At 47.8% G+C, this 22,244-nt stretch overlaps 1 protein-coding gene across 3 annotated transcripts in view; it reads left to right on the top strand.

The window, feature by feature from the left end:
- Positions 1–22,244, top strand: part of NR3C1 (nuclear receptor subfamily 3 group C member 1) — a 69,360-nt gene that overhangs the window by 21,403 nt on the left and 25,713 nt on the right. For all 3 annotated transcript variants that reach the window (XM_053991021.1, XM_053991023.1, XM_053991022.1), the window contains exon 3: positions 19,618–19,781. In XM_053991021.1, coding sequence (XP_053846996.1) covers positions 19,618–19,781 — 164 coding nt within the window. The remainder of the gene's footprint in view (positions 1–19,617; positions 19,782–22,244) is intronic.

Here is a 22,244-nt window from a genome sequence, read left to right as displayed (position 1 = left end):
GATATTTGGGCTCAGGCAATTTGGGAGGAAGCTTTTGAGTTTGCACAGAAGCCCTCACGAAACAGACGCTGGGCTGAGAAGTGACTGGGCTTGAAATTCTTTTTTTTTTTTTCCTCTTTCTTTGTGGGGGAGTTCAACACTGAATTTCTCTCCCTGGCTGAGGCCTGCATTGTCTGTGGCAGCTGTGCTTGCCCCCTGAGTGGTGTTGGGCCCACAGAGCCCTTGAGGGGCAGTGCCCTGACCCCCCATGGGCTGTGTCCCTGAGGCTGAGATTTTTCCCTGCTTGGAAAATCCCCTTTCCTGCATGTTTTGAACTCCAGGGTGGGGAAGGCAACTCAGAACATGGCCTGAAGCACCCTGGGACATACCTGGCCTCAGTATCCTGGTGTTTTGCAGCACTCTGACTAGTTTTCATCCAGTATTTGAGTGATCACATTTCTGTAATGTGGAGTTAAAAATGTCTATGCTGTAAGCTGGAGAATAGTTAGACAGAATGCATGCCTGTAATTGATCTTTTTGCTGGTTATTATACTAAAGACCTGCCAGGAAATTTGCTTCCTTTCCCCCATCCCTTTCCTTCTCCCCTCAGAGTGTGCTCAGAAACTCCAAAACAAAATCCTTCTGCTGGGAAAGCCTCAGCACGTGAATCGAGGCTCGTGGCTGTGGCTCCTTCTTTGACCTGAGGAGGATTTTTTCAAGGGCACCAACACAATGTGTGTATTATTCCCTCCAGCTCATGGCTTCTTCAGCCTGGGATAGTGCATGGGCAGGTTTGGAAAGAGATGCCCAGGGAGGCTGGGAGTGCCCATCCCTGGAGGTGTCCCAGGAAGGGCTGGAGGTGGCACTCACTGCTCTGGGCTGGGGACAAGGTGGGGATTGAGCAGAGCTTGATGACCTTGGAGGTCTTCTCCAGTTTGAGCGATTCTGTGATTTTGATGGCATCCTTTCACCAGTGTTACATATACCAAGGAGTTATTGTTGGATGCTGAAGTAAATCTGCTTTTGCAGGGAGCTTCACAGTAATCCTTTCTCACACAGCAGTCTTAGATACCACCTCTCTTCTTGACTCTAGTTTGAGGTGAAAAAGAAATCAGAGGGTGCCTTGGCAATGGGACTGAAACAGCAGCACAGGTGATCTTGGGGTTAATTCACTTCTTCTACAGAACCCTATTTCCAACTTAATTTTATCTCTTCCTCTGATCTGTTGTCTCCATCCACGTAATGCTGTTTTGCAATAGCAGTTGCATTTCTGGCAGCTCCTGGGCTGGTTTTGCCTCCTTGGGGTGACAGAGCTGCCTTGGCACAGCTGCAGCTGCCCCTGCTCATGGGGCAGTGCTCAGGGGGAGGCTGGCTCGGAGCACAGGGATGTCTTCTGAGCTTCCTGAGAGGCTGCAGAAAGCCTGAGCAGAGATCCAGCATTCTGTAGCTTGGGAAACCAGAACAGCAGAGGCTTGCAGGCGAGCAAAGGCTGATGATAGGAGCCACCTTCTTTTCCAGCTGCCTCCAATAAATGTCAAGTAAAATGCTTCTTTTACACACCAAGGGCGTGAGGGAGTTTGCCTTTAAAAAGTGTGTAAAAACTTTCTTTTCGTATTGTAATTCAGGGCTGAATTTAAAGGCTGGTTTTGAAATCAGTAATACTTAGTGGAAACTGGTTTTGAGTATTTTGAATAGTTTTCTTCATTATTAATTTCCATTTGAGCACTTTGAAGCCTATCAAGTCCATTTCCCGTCTCCATGATCACATTGAGATTACTTGGTGGTTTCTCTGATCTTCTCAAGGCCTTGCTTTCTGTAAATGACTGTCCCTGTGGTATTTATAAAACTGTTTTTTTACTTGGTGGTGCTATTAAAAAATGTCGAGCAGAAAAAGTGAATCTGGGAGGAATGAATTTGGTTATTTCTGACTTTGCAGCACTCCTGGGTGGCTCTTGCTGGGGGCAGGAGGAAGCTGGCACTGAGCAGGAGAGCAGTATCTGTGGGTTTATTCCGTGTCTTGGGAGCACATTCCTGGTTACAGTCCCATAATACATTGAATTTCTGGAAAATACCTGTCCGTACATGTAGGGCTGTGCAGGTGAACACAGCCACAGGTACTCCCCTCGGGGCTGGTCCTTACCTCCTGCACCCTGGGAGCAGAGGGCTGCACAGGAGCTGGGATTTGTCACCTGGTGTTAGCATCGAGACGTGGAATTTGTTCCTTGCTTCATCAAAGTCCATAAAATATTTCAAGTTTCTCTTACAAAGCTTAAAAACACTACCAGGTCACAGTTTGAGGTTCAACCTAATCGTGAGATTTAGTTGGTAATTTCCTTTCAAATACAAAAAGTCAAACTTTTTTCCTCCAATTAAATTTTTTTTCCTGGCCTAAATATTAAAATTAGGGAAAGAGCTTCTCAGATATTGGGGCTTGGGCAATTAGGAAGGAAGCTTTTGAGGTCTTGGAGAAAAGGTCATGCAGATCACAGAATTCCAGAATCACTGAGGTGAGAAAACACCCCCACCACCATCGAGCCCCACTGTGCCCCATCCCCACCGAGTGCCACCTCCAGCCCTTCCTGGGACATCTCCAAGGGGGCTTGGATGGGGACTCCAGCCCTCCCTGGGCTGCCCCTTCCAAACCTGTCCATACCTTATCCCAGGCTGAAGGAAGCAGGAGCTGGGAGCAATAATCTTTTCTTTTTCTTTTCTTTGTGCATCAGTTTAAGCCCATTTTCTCTCCCTGGCTGAAATCAGAAGTGCTGCTTTGTTCTTTAGCTCTTCTGCACATACATTTCTCAGCCCAGAACAGATTTTCTGAGAAAAGACAGATTCTCTTCATTGTCAGCCCTTAAGTGAAGCTGAAGGAGAAGTGCCAGATGCTGCAGGATTTGTGATGAAAGTTCCAAGACTAAGCAGTCCAGGGAAACACTCATCACTGTCTCCTTGGGAAGGCCATCCTGCTTATCTCCAGCACCAGCTCCAGCTGAGATGAGGAGCTGCAGCCTTTTGCCTGGATCTGGTATTTCCTCATGGATTGTTGCAGGGGAAAATGGGGTGAACTTGTGATTTTTCCAAGCTTTTTGAAGCACCACAGCTTCTGAAATATGAGAAGTAGCAGCAGTAATGGAAGCTGGTGGGTCTGCTCCTGTTGTGTTATCATTTACTGTATTTCTCTCATGGTGCTTCCTGGGTTTTTCTTCCAGAACCAGCTGTAGGTTCCACATACAGAATAGGGTAAGAGGAAGATCTGTGTTACAGGTAGGAAAAGCTGTAGGTAATGACGGCGTGTTCAGCATCACGAATAAGAAAATACAAAACTTAAGACATTCCTTCCTGTCACTTTGATGATAATTTATATTCAGGCGTTGGTTAATCTCATCTAAATTCAGACGTGCTGAGGACTCAAATTTAAGAGCATAATTATCCATAGTTCAGTTTTCTCCATGAGGCAGTGGGGAGGAGAAACAGGCTTGGATTGTTCTTGGCTGCTCAGTGTTTCTCTGTATTGCCAGGTAAGTGTTCATTATAGCCATACTTCTAAAATTAGTACCTCTTTTGGTTCCTGAAGTGAGATGAAATTAATTTGGGGGGCAAAAATGACTTTTTTTTTTTTTTTTTTTTTACTATTTTGTTCTTAGGAGGTGTTGGTTCTTTTATTTTTCATTTTCTGTGGTGGTGGTTTATTTGTTAATAGTCTCAATTATACTTTACAGATTGGACGTTGAGACACTGAAATGTTATGACTGTATCCACCATGCATGATCCAGATGTTGTCTTAACTTTTAACCTGGTTTGTCTCTCAGCCAGATCCTTTATTACCTTGCCACGAGTAGATTGGATAGTGGAAACTTCCCTAGGCAGGGTGGAAAGGAAAAGCCCCACGTGTGGTGGGATGACTCCATAAAAACCAGGAGCTCCTGTTCTCCTGGGCATCTCTGGGATGGCCCCATAGCACCAGGAGCTCCTGTTCTCCTGGGGAGCTCTGGGGTGGCCCCATAGCACCAGGAGCTCCTGTTCTCCTGGGGATCTCTGGGATGGCCCCATAGCACCAGGAGCTCCTGTTCTCCTGGGGATGGCTGGGATGGCCCCATAGCACCAGGAGTTCCTGTTCTCCTGGGGATCAGTGGGATGGCCCCATAGCACCAGGAGTTCCTGTTCTCCTGGGGATCTCTGGGGTGGCCCCATAGCACCAGGAGTTCCTGTTCTCCTGGGGATGTCTGGGATGGTCCCATAGCACCAGGAGCTCCTGTTCTCCTGGGGATCAGTGGGGTGGCCCCATAGCACCAGGAGTTCCTGTTCTCCTGGGGATCAGTGGGATGGCCCCATAGCACCAGGAGCTCCTGTTCTCCTGGGGAGCTCTGGGATGGCCCCATAGCACCAGGAGCTCCTGGTCTCCCAGGAAGGGCCAGCACAGCAGATCCCACCTGCCACCCCACGGGTCCCACCTGACATCCCTGCACCTGCAGCCACAAACCCGTGCCAGGTGAATCCCTGTCCAAACAAGGCTTTATCTGCAGGTTCAAGCAGAGCCCTCTCCTCACAAAGAGTTAAGTGTGCAGTCAGAGCTGGGTTTGTTCCTGTTGCAAACGCGTTTGCCAGCGTGACCTTTGTTTAATGTTTCTCAGACAGAACATGTAAGTGACATAAGAGCAGTTGGACTTCATCAGACACGTTTTAGCCTGGAAATACAGCGATGCTTTGGTCATACATGTATTTATTGCACCTTAAAAATACTCCTGGGGTGGCTGCACCTTCTGGGGGCTGTTCAGAGCCTGGGTGGGAGCGCTGTGCTGGGGAGCCAGGCTGGTCCCAGCCTCTGCTCTCGGAGCCCTGGCTGTGCTGATGTGTCTGGGATCTCACGTGCTGCTTCGCCCTGAACCACTGTTAAAAACAAGGAAAAATTAACCACTTTGCTGTTTCCTAAAGGTGGTTTGTTTCGGGGTCAATTTCTCTAAAGCCCCACGAATCTGAGAGAAGCTTTTCAAGGGTAGAAAAGCTGTTTTTCTGAGGGAACCTCATCCCAGCAGTGGAGTTGGCCACGCCAGTGGATCAGCATCTCTCAAAGATGCAGTAGCAGTTGAAGTTATTGTACTGTTAAAGCAAGACAGAAATGCTTGTTGAAACCAGGATGTTGTGTTTTAGATAAAAGCCCCTCCATGTGCTTTCCATTTGTAAACTGAAGGCTTTGTGAATGTCAGCGTCCCCTGTTATTTGGAAGCTTGTTTGATGTGCCTGTATGGGGTCTGCACCCTGGGAGTTTCAGTGCTGCTTTGGTTTGTTTCTCTGGTACTTGCTGCTGAAAAAGCTGATTATGAAGCTGAGACTGAGGTAAATGAAGTTGTACCCCAGTGAGGTCTTCTCAGTAATGTCTGATTGAAATGGATCTTTTTTTTTTCTCCTTTGCTTTATGTTAATATTTTTTAAAGGTGGGATTGTTGGATTGACTGATCACCTGGTGGGTTGAAGGAATTGGCTGATGAACTTTCATTTTTTCCTGCCCTATCCTGAGTCTGGCTTTGTCCCTGCTACACTCTTTTCAGGTGCCCATAGCTTTGAAACCTTTCCTAGCTGCAGCTCAAAGAGCATTTTTTGATATTTTTATATAGTTTGATTTCATCAATAATATGGGAAACAGATTGCCATACCTGTTCTGTCACCTCCTGTCTCATTATGCTTGTGTAAGGATATAAGGACTTAGGGACTAATACATAGTCTTAAAACGGAATTAAACACCTGTTTTCTTCAGGTGCTGAGTAGAGTGAGCTCACCCCCAAACCCAGCATGCAGTGAATTCTGCCTTTCCCACATTTCAGTAGTAAACACCCAGTAATTCTTCTGTAAGGAATACAACAGCTCTCTTACTGGAACAGTCTTCAGATGACTTCCAAACCTGTTGCAGCTGTGAATGCAATGTATACTCCATTGAGTAAATCTTGAGTAATGACCACAGTTAAAATGCTTGATCTGAGCTGTTGTGACATGTTCTAATTCAGGAAAAGAAAAGAGTTTCCCAGCTGGAAAGTTTTTAATACTTTTCAGAAGGAATGTTGGGGTTGCTGCTGTTGGACGCTTGCAGTGAGCTCAGCCCCGAGGTGCTCTCGGAGGAGAGGGATGGTGTGGAGACCTCGGGGTTTGTCTGTCTGTCTGTCCCTGCCGTGGTGGCTGTGTGAGAGAGGTAAACAGCCCATTAATGAAGTTTACAGATGGAGTTTAATTGGGAGGGGTTCCCAGTGCTGCTCAGGAAGAGAAAATACACAAAGAGGCAGAGACGAACAATGTGGCCAGGAAACAGTGCGAGGTTCAGCGAGGAAGGAATAGAGCTTCCTTCAGCTGACAGGGAGGGGAGAGGACACAGGAAAGTGGACAAAATAAAACCAGAAGCCCAGGAGAGGGAGAGAAGGCAAGAGCTAAAAGTATCATGGGGGGGAAAAAAGCACACCACAAGGGAGCCCAAAGCCCCAAGGTGAGAATTGCCTGTAAAGGCCGGGTGTGGGCAGCAGGAGGGATGTGGTGAAACATCTTTATAGTCTTGAGTGTGTGACATGGTTGCCAAGTGGAAATAAAAGCAGGTAATAACCTACTGTGTGTGCATGTTATAGCAGAAATTGTATCTGTAATTGCTTAACAGTGTTGACAAAAGTAATTACAGCACTCTACTGGATAATTCAATAAAGTTGACTTTAACGTGCCTTGGAAATTATATACAATATGCATGTCATAGAGGTCTGGGGTGTTACTCCTTGCTTGGCCTTCTGAGAATATTACACAAGTTTCTGTGGCTGATTTTGTGTCAATAAGCAAACTTAGGACGTGCTTTTCTTCCTGTTCATACGGGGAAGAGTGGTTTCGTATTTGTTCTTTGCATCCACTGTGTCAGGGGCCAGTTAAAGTGAAGTGAAATTGTGTTCTGAAGGGTGGCAAAACTCATTGTAAGAGTCTGGGAGATGGTTTTTAAACAGATTCACTCCATTTTAAGCTCTGCTGTGTAGACACCCTGATCTGGATATGAAAGATAAAATGCACCAAGAACTAAATGTGGAACAGGAAAGAAAAGCTTTTTGTAGGGTTTGGGGGAGGCCTCGGCCTCTCCCTCAGGGCCCTGAGCCATCACCATGCTCGCCCGTCAGCACCTCTCTGATTTTTATGTCATTTTTAAGGAATTTTGAATTTGCTCCTTGTCTTTCCTGCAAGAATTCCCGTTCCCTCAGATGGTAAAGAAGAATCTCTACCCTTTGAAGTGACGTTAGTGCTCATGACTAAATGGGGAACATAATCCACACGGGCTGGGGCTGCACCTGGGCTCGGGCCCGTGGCGCTGGCAGCAGCGTGCAGTCGTCATCCTTGTGACTAAGATCTCAAAAGCATCACAAGTATTTCTGTCTTCCAGCAAAGTACCCAGGATATGATGTTTTTATTGGTTTTTGTTTGTTTTTCACGCTCTTGGAAGCCGTCACGAAAGCTGATTCTGTCCTGGCGGGTTTATTGTAGCAAAGCCCAGCCTCCCTTCCCGCTGCTCATTAAAGCCAGCTCCAGCTCCTCCTCGGCGATTTCTTTAGCTGGTGATGAAAATAAGTGGATATAACAATGAATTTCCCTCTCAGGAGATGAAAACGTACTGAATGCATACCTGAAATTAGCGTGAAAACACAGTGAGTTTAGTAAACAGTTTGAAAACAACAGGAATGAACCTGCAGTACAAATTCCTGTTGGTAAATGTAAATTATCTGTGTAACAAGCTCACTTCATGTCACATCCACGTGGAAACAAACCACTACAGTTCATGGGCTTCGCTTCTGCCAAACAGAAGGTGTTTTCCATGCTGAACAGTAACTTCTGGGGGTTAAATCTTTTCATTTTCAGTTGTAGGTTGAGCATTGGCTGAAGCAAATGACCAGTGTGCCCAACGCCCATCCAAAATTTCAGGAATATTCTGCTGTTAAAAATACAGTTCTCCTTCACCGGTTGATTTATTTTGGGGGAAAATGTTTGCTTTCCTTCCTGCAGATATTGGGAATATCACAGACATGTTTTAAACCACAAGAGGATTTTGATTTTTTTTAGTAGTTTCTGCTAAAAGCAATTGTCATTTAAGGAGAGTATTTTTCTTGCTTACATGCCTTGTTTAAACTCTGTTTTGGCCGCTTTCTTTTTGGTCCACTGGTGTTTTTTGAGCTTCTGGACTTCTGTTCAAAGTTTAAAGAACAATAACCAGTCAAATGTAAAATAATGTCAATTGAACCAACCGATGACTCAACAGTCGACCAAGTCATCCTGGCCCTGCACCAACTGGACCGAGGCCAAAGCCTAAAGTTGGCACCGGTCCCCGTCCCTGTTCTCCGTGGATCTGCACTGAAGCAGAGCCCGGAGTGCAGCACGTTGGTTAACATTCCATGCTGGAGTGCTGCACGTGTGAATGTGTGCCTCCCATTGAGAGAGCCCGTGCCGGGGAGGACCCCTCGTGTCCTGCAGGGCTCCCTCCAGAGGGATGGGGAAATGGGGAAATGGGAAATGGGCTTTGTGCTCCGAGGAATTCAGCAGCCTCAGTTGCTTCAGTATCACCTCCCCTCTGAACAGAGCTTCCTGGAAGGGCTGGAGGAGGAATGAAGGAAAAGGCATTCCTTTCTGCTTCTCTTGCCCCCTCTCCATCTTTCCCTTCTCCTCTCCTTCTTCCTGCTCTGTTAAGGTGCTATTTCTGCTCTGTTGTTTGTGTTTGAGTCACATTACTTTTAGTTTCTTTCTTTATATTTCTTCTGATTTCTGTTGTTGTAAAGCAGGAATTAGCTCTGCAGTGCAGCTAAAAGCATGAGCTGGTGAATAAGTGTGTGTGTCCACGTTGGTACAACTCTGGGTCCAGACCACTGTTCCACTGGCAGCAGGAGAGTCTTGATTTTATTGGGTTTTTTCAGAATAGGAGAAATGAACTTCCAAATTACAAGTCTAAATTTATTTATATCTCGATGGTTATTTGACTGTGGAAGGACTATACTGCAGCTTTGAGGCTTTTCAGCCTGGAGAAGGCTCCAAGGGACCTTGAAACCCCTTCCAGTGCCTAAAGGGGCTCCAAGAGAGCTGGAGAGGGACTTTGGACAAGGAGTGACAGGACAAAGGGGAATGGCTTCCCACTGCCAGGGAGAAGGGCTAGATGGGACATTGAGAGTGGGGAGACCCTGGCACAGGTGCCCAGAGCAGCTGGGGCTGCCCCTGGGTGCCTGGAAGTGTCCAGGGCCAGACTGGACAGGGCTTGGAGCACCTTGGGATGCTGGAAAGTGTCCCTGCCCATGGCGGGGGGTCTTTAAGATCCTTTAAAATCCACGTCATTCTGGGATTCTGTGATTCTACTGCAGTTTAGTTTAATATTTTACTGCCTTTCTTTCTGTATCATTAATATTTTTCCATGTATGTTAGAATCAGCTTTCCAGATGCCTCTCTCCTTTCCTAGCAGCATCACTTTGGCAGCCTGCACACAGTCCTGTGATTGACACGAGCACTGGACACGGCTCACGCTGAGGTCATTAATGGAACAAGTCCTGTTTAATATTTTAAGTTCAGTTCCTCTGCTACAACATTAATGTGTGCTGGAATAAGGGGTCAGATCCGATCTATGCTGACTGTGGAGGAAGAGCCAAAATGCTGTGAGCTGCTCTGAGCTCATGAATCTCTTGTGATCACTGCAGTCTCAGTCTCAGTGCAGTTCTGCTGCTGTTGAATTCCAGTGCTGGCCCATGGAGTTGGTGTGTTAAAGGGTCAGTGTTAACACAACACATTCTTGGGCAGTATCTTGGCTCTTGCTGAGTTTGCAAGGTTCAGAAAACGAAAAACCTGCTTCCAAGAAAGGTAAAGCAGCTCTGGGATGCTGAGATCTGAAACAGAACCCACAGAAGCTGGAGAAGACTTTTATTGTTATCGAGTCCCAGCTGTGCCTGATCCCCACCTTGTCCCCAGCCCAGAGCCCTGAGTGCCACCTCCAGCCCTGCCTTGGACACTCCAGGGATGGGGATCCAAACCTCCCTGGGCAGCCCCTTCCAATGCCCAACCACCCTTTGCATGGAGAAATTCCTGTTGATGTCCACCCTGAGCCTCCCCTGACCCAGCTTCAGGACATTTCCTCTCCTCCTGTCCCTGTTCCCTGGGAGCAGATGCCAAATCCCACCTGGCTGCTCCCTCCTGTCAGGGAGTTGTGCAGAGCCACAAGGTCCCTCTGGAGCCTCCTTTTCTCCAGGCTGAGACATTTCTTGGGATGCACTGAAAGTTAAAAAAAAAAAAAAAATCTAATTCTATTCAGACTTCTGCACTTTATTGTAGAATGCATTGTTTTACAGCTGCCCTGGTCCTGGCTCACCCCAGTCTGTGAGCACGGAGTGTGTCCCTGTGCCTTCAGGTTTGAGATGATCCACAGGCTATAAATACAGGCTGTTTTACATCCAGCAAAGCATAACCAATTTGTAGGGCTCAGGATAATTTGATTCCATATTTTTATGTAAAGTTTGTATTTAAGTACAGAGGTGCTGGCTTCTGTCTGGGTCTTTTTTTTTTTTTGTGCCTCTTTATTTAGGGAAGGAAGGGTGAATGAGATTTAAAAAACAGCACAAAGCTTTGGAAAAGTATGTCTAAATTGATTCATATAGAAATGAATTCTACCCTTGAAGGTAAGACTTTTTGGCTGCTTTACTGGAGCACTGTAATAAATATAAAAGTTTAGAACATATAATTTAATTATCATATTCTGGCCATAAATGCTTTAGGTCTGTAGTACATTTGAAATCCCAAGAGCTCTGGCTGAGCTTGCAGCTGCAACATCAATTACCATTTATCCATTCCAAGAAAGCTTTGCCTGTGCCCTTGAAACCTTTACGTTCTGGAGAGGCTCCAGCGGGCGCGCGGCCGCTCCGGCGTCGCTCCCGGTGATGCCAAGATGGGAGCGGGCGCCATTTCACAGCAGGGCCAGGGCTGGCCTCGGGGCCGGTGCCTCGGGAACTGCCGGCGGCTCCTCGGTGCCTCCGGAGAGCCCAGCTCGGCGGGATGCTCTGGGGATTTGGGCAGAGCCGCGGCGAGGGGAGGGCTGGGCGCTCCGTGGGGAGCTCACGCGGCCGTGCTCCGCGTGCTCTGTGGGCAACCTGCAGATTCCTCCTCTCCTTCCGTGCTGTTGGCATTTGCCAGCAGCCTTTGTTTGACTGTGCAAACCCACGAGTCCTGCAGCCAGCTTTAGCTGTGGCACGGGATGGTAAACGGGGTGTTCTGCAGGTGGGGGATGATCCCGAGGATTTGCTGCTTGACATGTCTCTTGTATTTTAAATGTTTCTGTTAGAACTGTGGCAGCCCCCCAGCAATATTTTCTGTGGCAGGGTCAGGAGGAGGGACAGTTCCTGCCCACCAGGAGTTTCTGTGCCGTGAGGTTCTGGCTCTGGCAGTGAAGGAAATTCGGCCGTGGCCTTCCGGAGTGACACATCCCTCACGGTGGCATTATCTGGGCCGTGTCGTGGGCATGTTGCACGAAACGAGACCGTTAGTTCAAAATCTGATTTCCTGGCTTATCGGGGTTTTTAATACAGTGTTTATCTGGATGTGCGATAAAGGAAACCGTGTTAATCGTCCTGCTTCTCAGAGCAGCTGGAAACCAGAAATGCTGGGGGCTTTTATTTACAGGCTGTGGTTAAATACTCCAGAGTAGATTTTTCATTTGTTACGGCATCATTGTGGACGTGCTTGTCGTCAAGACCTGCACTCCTACCGAAACCATCCAGGCCTCCATTTTAAACAGAAAATAGGAAAGAGAACTGAAGAATGGGTGGGTCTGTAAGGAAGTTATGTGAGGGAGGATTTGTGGCTCTATGAGCAGTCAGCACCCCAGGACACCTTGGCTTGGGGTCTGTCACCATGTGCTTTGTGCCTCTGCAGTGGCTCTGTGCCCCCTCTGTGGCACCCAGCCAGGGCTGGCTCTGTGTCTGCAGAGTTCAGGCAGCCCGGGAGGAAAACCTGGGTTCTTACCAATTCTCAGTCTCTTCAAAATGAAGTGAAAACATTTCAAGAGACAGAAGAAACTAATGGTTCAGGTTCACAGCAAAATGCCTTTCTGGAATTATTTCAAATTGGCAAACACAGTTCTATTTCAATAGTCATGACGAGTCTAATGTCAACAGTCTTGGATTAAAATTTCTTCCTGCTTGAACTCAAGACTACTTCCCTGCCTAAGAGGATATAAAAATAATTAATAGTTTCTCTAGTTAATGAAGAAATAAATAAACAATTCAAAAAATGTAATCAGGCAGTGTCCACAGCCTAGTGTTTACATTGTTCTCATTGCTGGAAGATAAGGAGGAGGCCCAGATGGCAATGACATTGAAAATGGTTTCTTTACTCTTAGTTTGGTGATACCACTTACACCAATAAGTAACTTGCTTTTAGGAGTCCATTGATGTGTGGCAGGCCACGTTTTGGTGTCTGGGTGTGTCAGCAGTGACCTCCTGTTTGGACAGCATGTGATCCAGGCTGGCCATCCCTTTCACACACTGGTGGAAAGGGGTGCAGGCTGCAGGCTGGAAATGATCAGTAATTTTGGTTCCTGAAAGTGTTCTCCTTGCCATTGTCTCACTAGAGTTGTTTTTCATAGGATCACTGAATCATGGAATGGTTTGGGTTGGAAGGGGCCTTAAGGATCATCCAGTGCCTCCCCTGCCATGGCAGGGACACCTCCCACTGCCCCAGGTGTTCCCAGCCCCAGCCTGGCCTTGGGCACTGCCAGGGATCCAGGGGCATCCCCAGCTGCTCTGGCACCTGTGCCAGGGCCTCCCCCCCTCCCAGGGAGGGATTTCTTCCCAAGGTCTAATCTAAACCCGCTCTTGGAAGCTCAATACTTTTGTGATTTTCATTTAGTAATTTTCATTTCATTTCGTGGTTTACATTTAATAATGCAAAGTAACGAGGGTGCTGTATTTCTTCAGTTACATTACAGTGCTGCTGGGTTCAGCGTGTGGGGCTGTGCCCATTCTGTGTGCTGGGCATTTCTGCCCTTCTCAGCAAGGAGAAGAAGAAGAGAGCCCAGCAGATGTTCTCCTCAGCAGTGCCCCCTGCACTGGGACGAGGTTATTTCTCCACACTGTGAATCCCTCCTCCCCTGCATCTGCTCCGTGGCCAGGGCTGGGGCAGGGCCAGAGCCTGGTGCTTGCTGTCCGTGTGTCCCTGTCCCTGTGTCCCTGTCCGTGTGTCCCTGTCCCTGTGTCCCTGTCTGTGTATCCATGTGTCCCTGTCCGTGTGTCCATGTCCATGTGTCCCTGTCCATGTGTCCCTGTCCATGTGTCCCTGTCCGTGTGTCCCTGTCCGTGTGTCCATGTCCATGTGTCCCTGTCCGTGTGTCCCTGTCCGTGTGTCCCTGTCCCTGTGTCCCTGTCCGTGTGTCCCTGTCCATGTGTCCCTGTCCGTGTGTCCCTGTCCATGTATCCCTGTCCGTGTGTCCATGTCCATGTGTCCCTGTCCATGTGTCCCTGTCCGTGTGTCCCTGTCCCTGTGTCCCTGTCCGTGTGTCCGTGTCCCTGTGTCCCTGTCCCTGTGTCCCTGTCCATGTGTCCGTGTCCGTGTGTCCCTGTCCATGTGTCCGTGTCCATGTGTCCCTGTCCGTGTGTCCCTGTCCGTGTGTCCCTGTCCCTGTGTCCCTGTCCGTGTGTCCCTGTCTGTGTGTCCGTGTCCCTGTGTCCCTGTCCATGTGTCCCTGTCCATGTGTCCCTGTCCGTGTGTCCCTGTCCATGTGTCCCTGTCCGTGTGTCCCTGTCCGTGTGTCCCTGTCCCTGTGTCCCTGTCCGTGTGTCCATGTCATGTGTCCCTGTCCATGTGTCCCTGTCCGTGTGTCCCTGTCCCTGTGTCCCTGTCCATGTGTCCCTGTGTCCCTGTCCCTGTGTCCCTGTCCGTGTGTCCCTGTCTCCCTGTCCCTGTCTCCCTGTCCCTGTGTCCCTGTCCATGTGTCCCTGTCTCCCTGTCCCTGTCTCCCTGTCCCTGTGTCCCTGTCCGTGTGTCCCTGTTTCCCTGTCTGTGTGTCCCTGTCCATGTGTCCCTGTGTCCCTGTCCCTGTGTCCCTGTGTCCCTGTCCATGTGTCCCTGTCCATGTGTCCCTGTCCATGTGTCCCTGTCCGTGTGTCCCTGTCCCTGTGTCCCTGTCCGTGTGTCCCTGTTTCCCTGTCCGTGTGTCCCTGTCCCTGTGTCCCTGTCCGTGTGTCCCTGTGTCCCTGTCCATGTGTCCCTGTTTCCCTGTCCGTGTGTCCCTGTCCGTGTGTCCCTGTGTCCCTGTCCATGTGTCCCTGTTTCCCTGTCCGTGTGTCCCTGTCCGTGTGTCCCTGTGTCCCTGTCCGTGTGTCCCTGTTTCCCTGTCCGTGTGTCCCTGTGTCCCTGTCCATGTGTCCCTGTTTCCCTGTCCGTGTGTCCCTGTCCGTGTGTCCCTGTCCATGTGTCCCTGTGTCCCTGTCCATGTGTCCCTGTGTCCATGTGTCCCTGTGTCCCTGTCCCTGTGTCCCTGTCCGTGTGTCCCTGTTTCCCTGTCCGTGTGTCCTGCTGCCCAGGCTGTGCTGTGTCCATCCCCCAGCAGGAGCCAGGAGCCCTCCCCAGCGCCGCTGCCACACCCACCCAGGTGCTGCAGGTGACCCTTGAGCCGGGGCAGAAGTGTCTGGTGAATGATTAACCCTGCAGTGGCTTTAGTTAAACAGCTTGATTTCTGCAGAGCTCATTACTGGGGCGGCATCTTCGTTAAGCCCATTTTGCCTGCTTCATTAAAATCCCCGTTTCACCCCCTTCATTAAGGTTTCCCATTTTGCCCCCTTACGTTCCACTGACTGGCAATGATAAGCACATCTGTACAAATAAATAAAATCAGATTATATATGAATAATTTCTGAAAAATACATGGGAATGTACTCAGTTTAGTACCCCATACCAATACCTTGCCTCCCAAAATGAAATTTAATCAAATTTTTACCGATCTGGAACCCTGAAAACTGGGAGGTTTTTCCCTCTCTCATCTGTGCTGCTTGATTTTTTCTTTTATCTAAATAAGACTCGCAGTTTATTAGGGTTTTGTTGAGCTGAAAGCAATTTCTGTACATACTGAAACATACTCCATTATTATATTATCTCAGAGTGTAATTTCCCTACCTTACCTCTTCCTTAGGAAGTGGTCATTTGCCTGTTGCTGTGTATAGCTTTACAGGGGAGAGGTTTCTATGAAATGTCAGCCTGGTTAGCTGTGGCTGCTGCGGGAGCCCTGCTGCCCTGCAATCCCTCCTGGTGCTGCTCTGCACGCGGGGCTGTCTGGCAGCTCTCCACACGGTTAGTAAATATTGCCCTTATCTGATACAGCCAGGCTGGGAAGATATGCCTGCAGCCCGGATTAGATTGCTGGCTACTGCTGTATTAATCAATGTAATCATTTATTTTTAGTTTTAGAAGTCATATCATCTGTTTTCTTTCTCATATTACATTTTCTGTGGTGCTGGTGCAGAAAATGAGCCCTGTTTAAAAATTAAAGGTGACTGAAAAGTTTCAGTGGAATATGTTTGGCGCTGTCATGGTTTCCCCTGACAGCTGATGAATGCTTCCTTAAAAATGCTTTTGTCAGAAATTTGAGATGTATAAAGAGTTTTATTTTTGTATCTAAATTGGCTGTCTTCAAAACTATACATAGAAAGCTGTTTCCATCTTTTTAATAATTTTAATGAAGCGAAGTTCTCAAGTTATAAATTCCTTATTTAAACTCATAGCTCCTAGCCTGTACTTCATTGTTTAATCTGAGATATTTGGTCTTAGAAAAGGAGCTATTGGGCCTAAATTTCTAGAGAAAATAAGGCATCTTAGAGTAGCCAGACAGTGACTGCTGCTTGTAGAAGGAGTATTGCTTGGATTTGAGGTAAGTGTTGGGTTTTTTATTTGGCTTTTTTTGCATATGACAGTCTAAAAGTAGAGAAATAAATTTCTTTTTCCAAATGTATCAGTCAGCTGGGGAGAGAAGGAAAAAACCATGAAAGAAGAAAGTAATATGTGTATCACATGAAAGCAAGCAAAGCTTTGAGGTCAGAATTCCTTGTCTGATGATCAGACAGGAAAGCTGTGAGAGAGCAAAGAACCAAGGCTGGCTCTCAAGCCTGAGGTTCTCCTCTCGCCTCTGGGCTCCTTCTGAGATCTCCACGGAGCAGCAGAGCCAGAGCCAGCACAGCAGAAACGGATGTGAATCCTCAGCTTCCTTTCCATGAGGTCTCAGCTCGTGCAGCCGCAGAGCCAGGAGCTGCAGCCGGGCAGTTCCGTGCCCCTCCATCCTCCCAGAGCTGTTCCAGAGGTGTGTGCCCCTGAGGCAGGCAGGGCAGAAAGCAGGGTGAGCCTGTAACTAAAGCTGTGTGTTCTGTGGACGTGGAGGCGTGCCACTGGCTTGGATTCCGTTCTGCCAGGGCTCAGGCACCTCTGGCCTGGTGCAGCCAGAGGGGTTTGTCAAAGCACGCTGCTCTTTAGAAGAAGAGTAATTAACAGGAGAAGCCAGGAAAGCCGTGCCGTGGCTGATGGGCAGGGATGCAGCCCACCAGTGAGCGCTGCTCCAGCTGACAGACGCGTTGTGGGGGCTGGCAGCCTCGTGGCAGAGCCACGGAGGAGACGTGTCGAGCATTCCACGGATACTTCTGCACGCCGAGGAGCGATGTGACAGATTTGAGTTCTTTTCCAAGTTCTGGAAAGAAGCATTCTTCCCTTTGGGAAAAGAGGGGCCTTTTTTTTCCCTTTTTCCTCAAGTTTGACTCATTCTCCTCCATTCCTGCTGCCAGCCTTTCCTACTGAGGGCTTTGCACCACCCTTGTTCTGCTCTTACTCTGCTCTCCTCTTCCCACTGCTCTTGCAGCACGTTGAAGCTGTTGCTGTGTTCCTGTGTGGTGTTTTCTCTTCTGCCCAGCCCTCTCTGCTCTGAGACACAGCTCAGCTTCTCCCCACCTCAGACACTGCTTTTAGGGGGTCTGCACATCCCGTAGGTCTTTGCCTGCCTGTGCTGTCTCATTTTTCCCCCTAATGCAAGTAATTGTCACTTCTCTCTGCCTTCTGGTTCCATTTCTGTCACAGTGAGAACTTCATTGACACATTTATTGTGGTTTGACTTTGATCCCTCTGTGTTTGAGTGGGAGGATCCTGCTCCTTGTCTTTTGATTGCTTCAATCCCTATAGGAAAGGACAAACACAGTGGCAAAGTCCTTTGGCTCACTGATGGGATGTCTCTCAGGTGCACTCTAGGGATGGGACATATGGACCTGTGCAAAAGCAGAGCTCCCAGGTGTTGGAATGTCTTAATTTGGGATGGAATTTTAAGGTTTGCGTGAGCGTGTTGGAGCTGTGGGGTTTTTTTTAAATGTGTGACCAAATCTGGTCAGACTTCCTTTAGGAGGGGAAAAGGAATTTTCCATGCAAAAGCCATCCCACATACAAATGCTAAGCCCACATCAGGGAACGTGGATGGTCTGGAGAGTTTCCAAGGAGAGGCACCAAAACCTTAAATAAAAGTGTCATTTTTCTAGCTTCATCTGGAGAGTGGCTGGAACCCTGGTGAACAGGATTTTCTGTGAAAATCAGTTTCAAATGAAGCAGGCAGTATAGAAATCATGTTTTAGGAGTTTCAAAATTAGTTGGAAATCACAGAATAGCTGAGGTTGGAAAGGACCTCTGGAGGTCATCCAGCCCTACCTCCTGCCAAGGCTGGGTCACCCAGAGCAGGGGACACAGGAACGTGTCCAGGTGGGTTTGGGATGTGTCCAGAGAGGGACACTCCATGACCTGCTGGGCAGCTGTGCCAGTCTCTGCCACCCTCCATGGAAGGAGGTTCTTCCTCACGTGGAGGTGGATGAACTCAACAGCTGGGCCTTTCCAGGGCTGTGAGGCAGTGCCTGGGTGGTCTGTGAGAGCACGATTGGTCTATGAAATCATGGTTGGTGTATGAGAACATGGTTGGTCTATGAAATCGTGGTTGGTCTGTAAGATCACAGTCTGTAAGATCATGATTGGTCTGTAAGATCCTGGTTGGTCTATGAGAACATGGTTGGTCCATGAAATCATGGTTGGTCTGTAAGATCACAGTTGGTCTATGAAATCATGGTTGGTCTATGAAATCATGGTTGGTCTGTAAGATCACAGTTGGTTTGTAAGATCACAATTGGTTTGTAAGGTCATGGTTGGTCTGTAAGATCACGGTTGGTCTATGAAATCATGGTTGGTCTATGAAATCATGGTTGGTCTGTAAGATCATGGTTGGTCTGTAAGATCACAGTTGGTTTGTAAGATCACAGTTGGTTTGTAAGATCACAGTTGGTTTGTAAGATCACAGTTGGTTTGTAAGGTCATGGTTGGTCTGTAAGATCACGGTTGGTCTATGAAATCATGGTTGGTCTGTAAGATCACAGTTGGTCTATGAAATCATGGTTGGTCTATGAAATCATGGTTGGTCTGTAAGATCACAGTTGGTTTGTAAGATCACAATTGGTTTGTAAGGTCATGGTTGGTCTGTAAGATCACGGTTGGTCTATGAAATCATGGTTGGTCTATGAAATCATGGTTGGTCTGTAAGATCATGGTTGGTCTGTAAGATCACAGTTGGTTTGTAAGATCACAGTTGGTTTGTAAGATCACAGTTGGTTTGTAAGATCACAGTTGGTTTGTAAGGTCATGGTTGGTCTGTAAGATCACGGTTGGTCTATGAAATCATGGTTGGTCTGTAAGATCACGGTTGGTCTATGAAATCATGGTTGGTCTATGAAATCATGGTTGGTCTATGAAATCACAGTTGGTCTGTAAGATCATGGTTGGTCTGTAAGATCATGGTTGGTCTGTAAGATCATGGTTGGTCTGTAAGATCACAGTTGGTCTGTAAGATCACGGTTGGTCTGTAAGGTCACGGTTGATCTGTAAGGTCACGGTTGGTCTATGAAATCACAGTTGGTCTATGAAATCATGGTTGGTCTGTAAGGGTGCCATGGAGCTCTATACAATCAGCCCCCGAGCTCTGGCCCAGCACTGCTGGGTCAGCCCTGAGGATTAGGAGCAGCTCCAAGGTGATTAGGAAGGATTGTTTGTTGTTCTAAGAGGGATTTGGGTTTTTTTTCTTAACAAACCAATCCTTCGTTTGTAGCTGGGCTGGGTGTTTACATCCAGGTCCTGAAATGAGGAATACTTCTCACTCTTCTCCTAAACTGCTGGGGTGAAAGGATCACTTGTTGCTGTGAATATTTGTTGCTATATGGCCCAATTTGCACAGCTTCTTGCATAACAGTATCCCAGTAGGAAAGGCGGTGGTGGTGCTGGGAAGGGAGCCCTTGTGCAGACTGCAGGGAATGTGGCAGTAATGGAAACAATATGGAGTAAGAGCGTGTTTAAAGAGTCAATTTTAAAGGCTGGGATAATTGTGCAAGAAACTTGGCTTCAGAAACGTGTAAGGGAAGGAATCTTGATGCAGCCAAATAGGCTGTGAAAAATCCATACAGCTTTAGTGGGGTTTTACAGAAATCCTTGTTTAACTGTTTCTGGTGCGCTCTGTGTGCAGAACTGCCCCACCGAGGGTGGGGACAAGCTGTTCCCGGCAGGTACGAGCCCTGTGCTCGCCTCTATCCCAATTAAAGGTATTTTTCTGCTTTGTTTCAGCCCTGGAATGAGGTCAGATGTAAGCTCTTCTCCATCCACAACCTCAACAACTACGGGACCACCTCCCAAGCTCTGCCTGGTGTGCTCCGACGAGGCCTCCGGGTGCCACTACGGTGTCCTGACGTGTGGCAGCTGCAAAGTGTTCTTCAAAAGGGCAGTGGAAGGTAGGACCTGCTTGTTTGCTGCTTATAAATATAAGTTTGCTGCTTATAAATATAAGATCCCCACGCACATCATCCATTTTCAAGCCCAGCATCCATGGTTTTGCCAGAATCCTACTGAACATCCCATCCATTAGATCACTGATCTTGTCATAGTAAATCACATTGATAATGGTGCATTATGCAAAGCATGGATTCCATTCACATTGATAAAATGCTCCCATTCACTCTGTGTAAAAGAATTTATTGTTGTTTTGGCTTTTGTCTCTTTCATTTTCTTTCACTGTTGTTTTTGTTTATTTGTCCCATTTTTATACAGATATTTGTCTGTGTGCAATAGATTTGTAAAGGTTTTGATTTTTCAATTTAAGGTTAGTTGGTTTGTTTAGAAAACTTACATGGAACTTGGTAAATCTGTTGTGTGTGAGGTTATTGTAGTTTTCCTGTAAACAATGTTGGTTGAATTGCATCCATGTCCCTGGGTGTTATTTGCAGGGACACTGGGTACCAGGGACGCGTGTGGGATTGGATCACTGAGATTTCTGTCTCGTTGTGATTAGAGAAAATCATTCTGCAAAACAGAGATGATGGAAAACTAACGTGAATAAGGGCTGTGTGATTTTTGGGTGCGTCAGTAGCCATTTTGTAAGGGACTAGCTTGTACCTCAAGATCTGACTGTGCTTCAGTATCACATGCAGAAAAACTGGAGCATATTTCCAGTGTTTCTGAGAAGATGGTGATTCCTTAGGTCTGAAGAACATCATTCTTAGTTCTGGCCCTCAGGGTTTCCTGTCTTGTGCCTTCCTCGTGCAGCCCTCGCTGAAGCAGGCTCTTTCTGCTGACACTTGACAAAGACAAGCCACCCTTCAGCCCCCAGAAGCAGCACTTCCCCCAGCTCCCCCTCACCGGTGCCATGGGGAGCTCCATGGAAGGGCAGAGCCCCTTGGGGGGATCAGGAAAGTCAAGCTCATGTCCTGGTTTCTGCTGGTCACAAAGGGGTGTTGGCTCTGTGGCAGCTGAAGTATAACAAGGCAGTATGAGCTCAAGTGCAAAGCAAACAATCATCTGTACCTTTGGTTAAAACATGGTCACCAGAGATCCCTCAGAAGACAATTTATAGGGCAGCTGGAGAGGTGCCATAGCCATGGGTTTGCCTATTCTCAAGCTTAACTAAATCACAAAAGTATTGATACTGGAAGGAATCACCCCAGTGATTCCTTTTGGGTTTGGCACACCATAAATCAACTGTTTTGATACTAAAAATGTAAGCAGGCTTGTGGCAATCAGTTCCTCAAGGCTCACCTCCACTTCCATTTTGACTGTGCCACAAATTATCCCACTTTTCACAGAATCCCAGAATCATTAAGGTTGGAAAAGACCTCCAAGTTCATGAAGTCGAGCCTTTGATTGATCACCACCATGTCAGCTGGGCCACAGCACCAAGGCCTGAGCACCCTAAACCCTTCCATTCGATGACATGGGTGTTTGCAGGACTGCTTCCAGGATCCCTTAGTCCTAGTCCTCACTTTAAGGAACAAACAATTTGGTTTTATCTTTTATAGGCATTTTTCTTATTAGGAACACATGTAAAAAGAATTTGTTTCTGCAATATCCTTTTTATTAGTGGCTGCCAGGCACCTGTTAGTGCTCAGATCAAGCTGACTCTGCACACTTATTATCCGGCCTTTAGCCAAAGCCCTTTTTTCCACCTTTGCCTCCAGGCCTGTGTACTGTGACAGAAATAGTCACAGAAACTGGAAGTGTCAGTGTCTAGGAAGTCAATATAAAGTGCATTTTTTCAGCAAAGAGTAAAACCAGAGGAGAAGAGGATGGGTGAAGGTGGGACAGCAGCTGTCAATTTATGTGCAGTTCTTCAGGCAGACAGGCCTTTTCTTCAGGAGCCCAGGCTGGCCAGAGAGAGCATTTTCCAGTTCTGATTTGTGGTGTTTCAGAGCCCAGCGCCCTCGTGACCGAGTTTCTCCAGCCCCAGCCCCGCTCAGCTCCCAGCCCTTCACCCAGTGTCCCAACCTGGATCCTCCCCAGCTCCTCACACCTCCCTCCCTGCAGACTCCCCAGCACCTCTCCCTCCTGCTCTGCTCCAGATCAGCCTTGTTCGTCAGCACTTTCCATTCCATCTTCCAAAGTCCTTTGTCTGCAATTCCCAACCTTTTTTAGGCTGCTGTGCTCAAATGGGCACAGAGCTGTTGGTGCCACAGTGCATCAGGGCCCTGGCACCAGCGGGGCTGTGGGCAGCACGGGGATGGGCATGGAGATGGGGATGGGATTGGCCAGCCTCTGAAAAATGCCCCAGTGTGCCCCAGACCCCCTGGAAACTGCTGCATTGGCTCACTGCTGTTTTTTAGCAGAGTGTTTGTGCAGTGTCTGGGTTTGAGCAGCACAGAGAACCGCAGCACGTTCCTTTGGCCACTGGCACGTCCCTGGGCAGCAGGCAGGCATGGAGCACC

This window comes from Vidua macroura, chromosome 15 (assembly GCF_024509145.1).
Source record: "Vidua macroura isolate BioBank_ID:100142 chromosome 15, ASM2450914v1, whole genome shotgun sequence".
NCBI classification, from domain to species: Eukaryota; Metazoa; Chordata; class Aves; order Passeriformes; family Viduidae; genus Vidua; species Vidua macroura.
The sequence above is the reverse complement of the archived record's forward strand: the minus strand, read 5'-3'. Positions and strand labels throughout refer to the sequence as shown.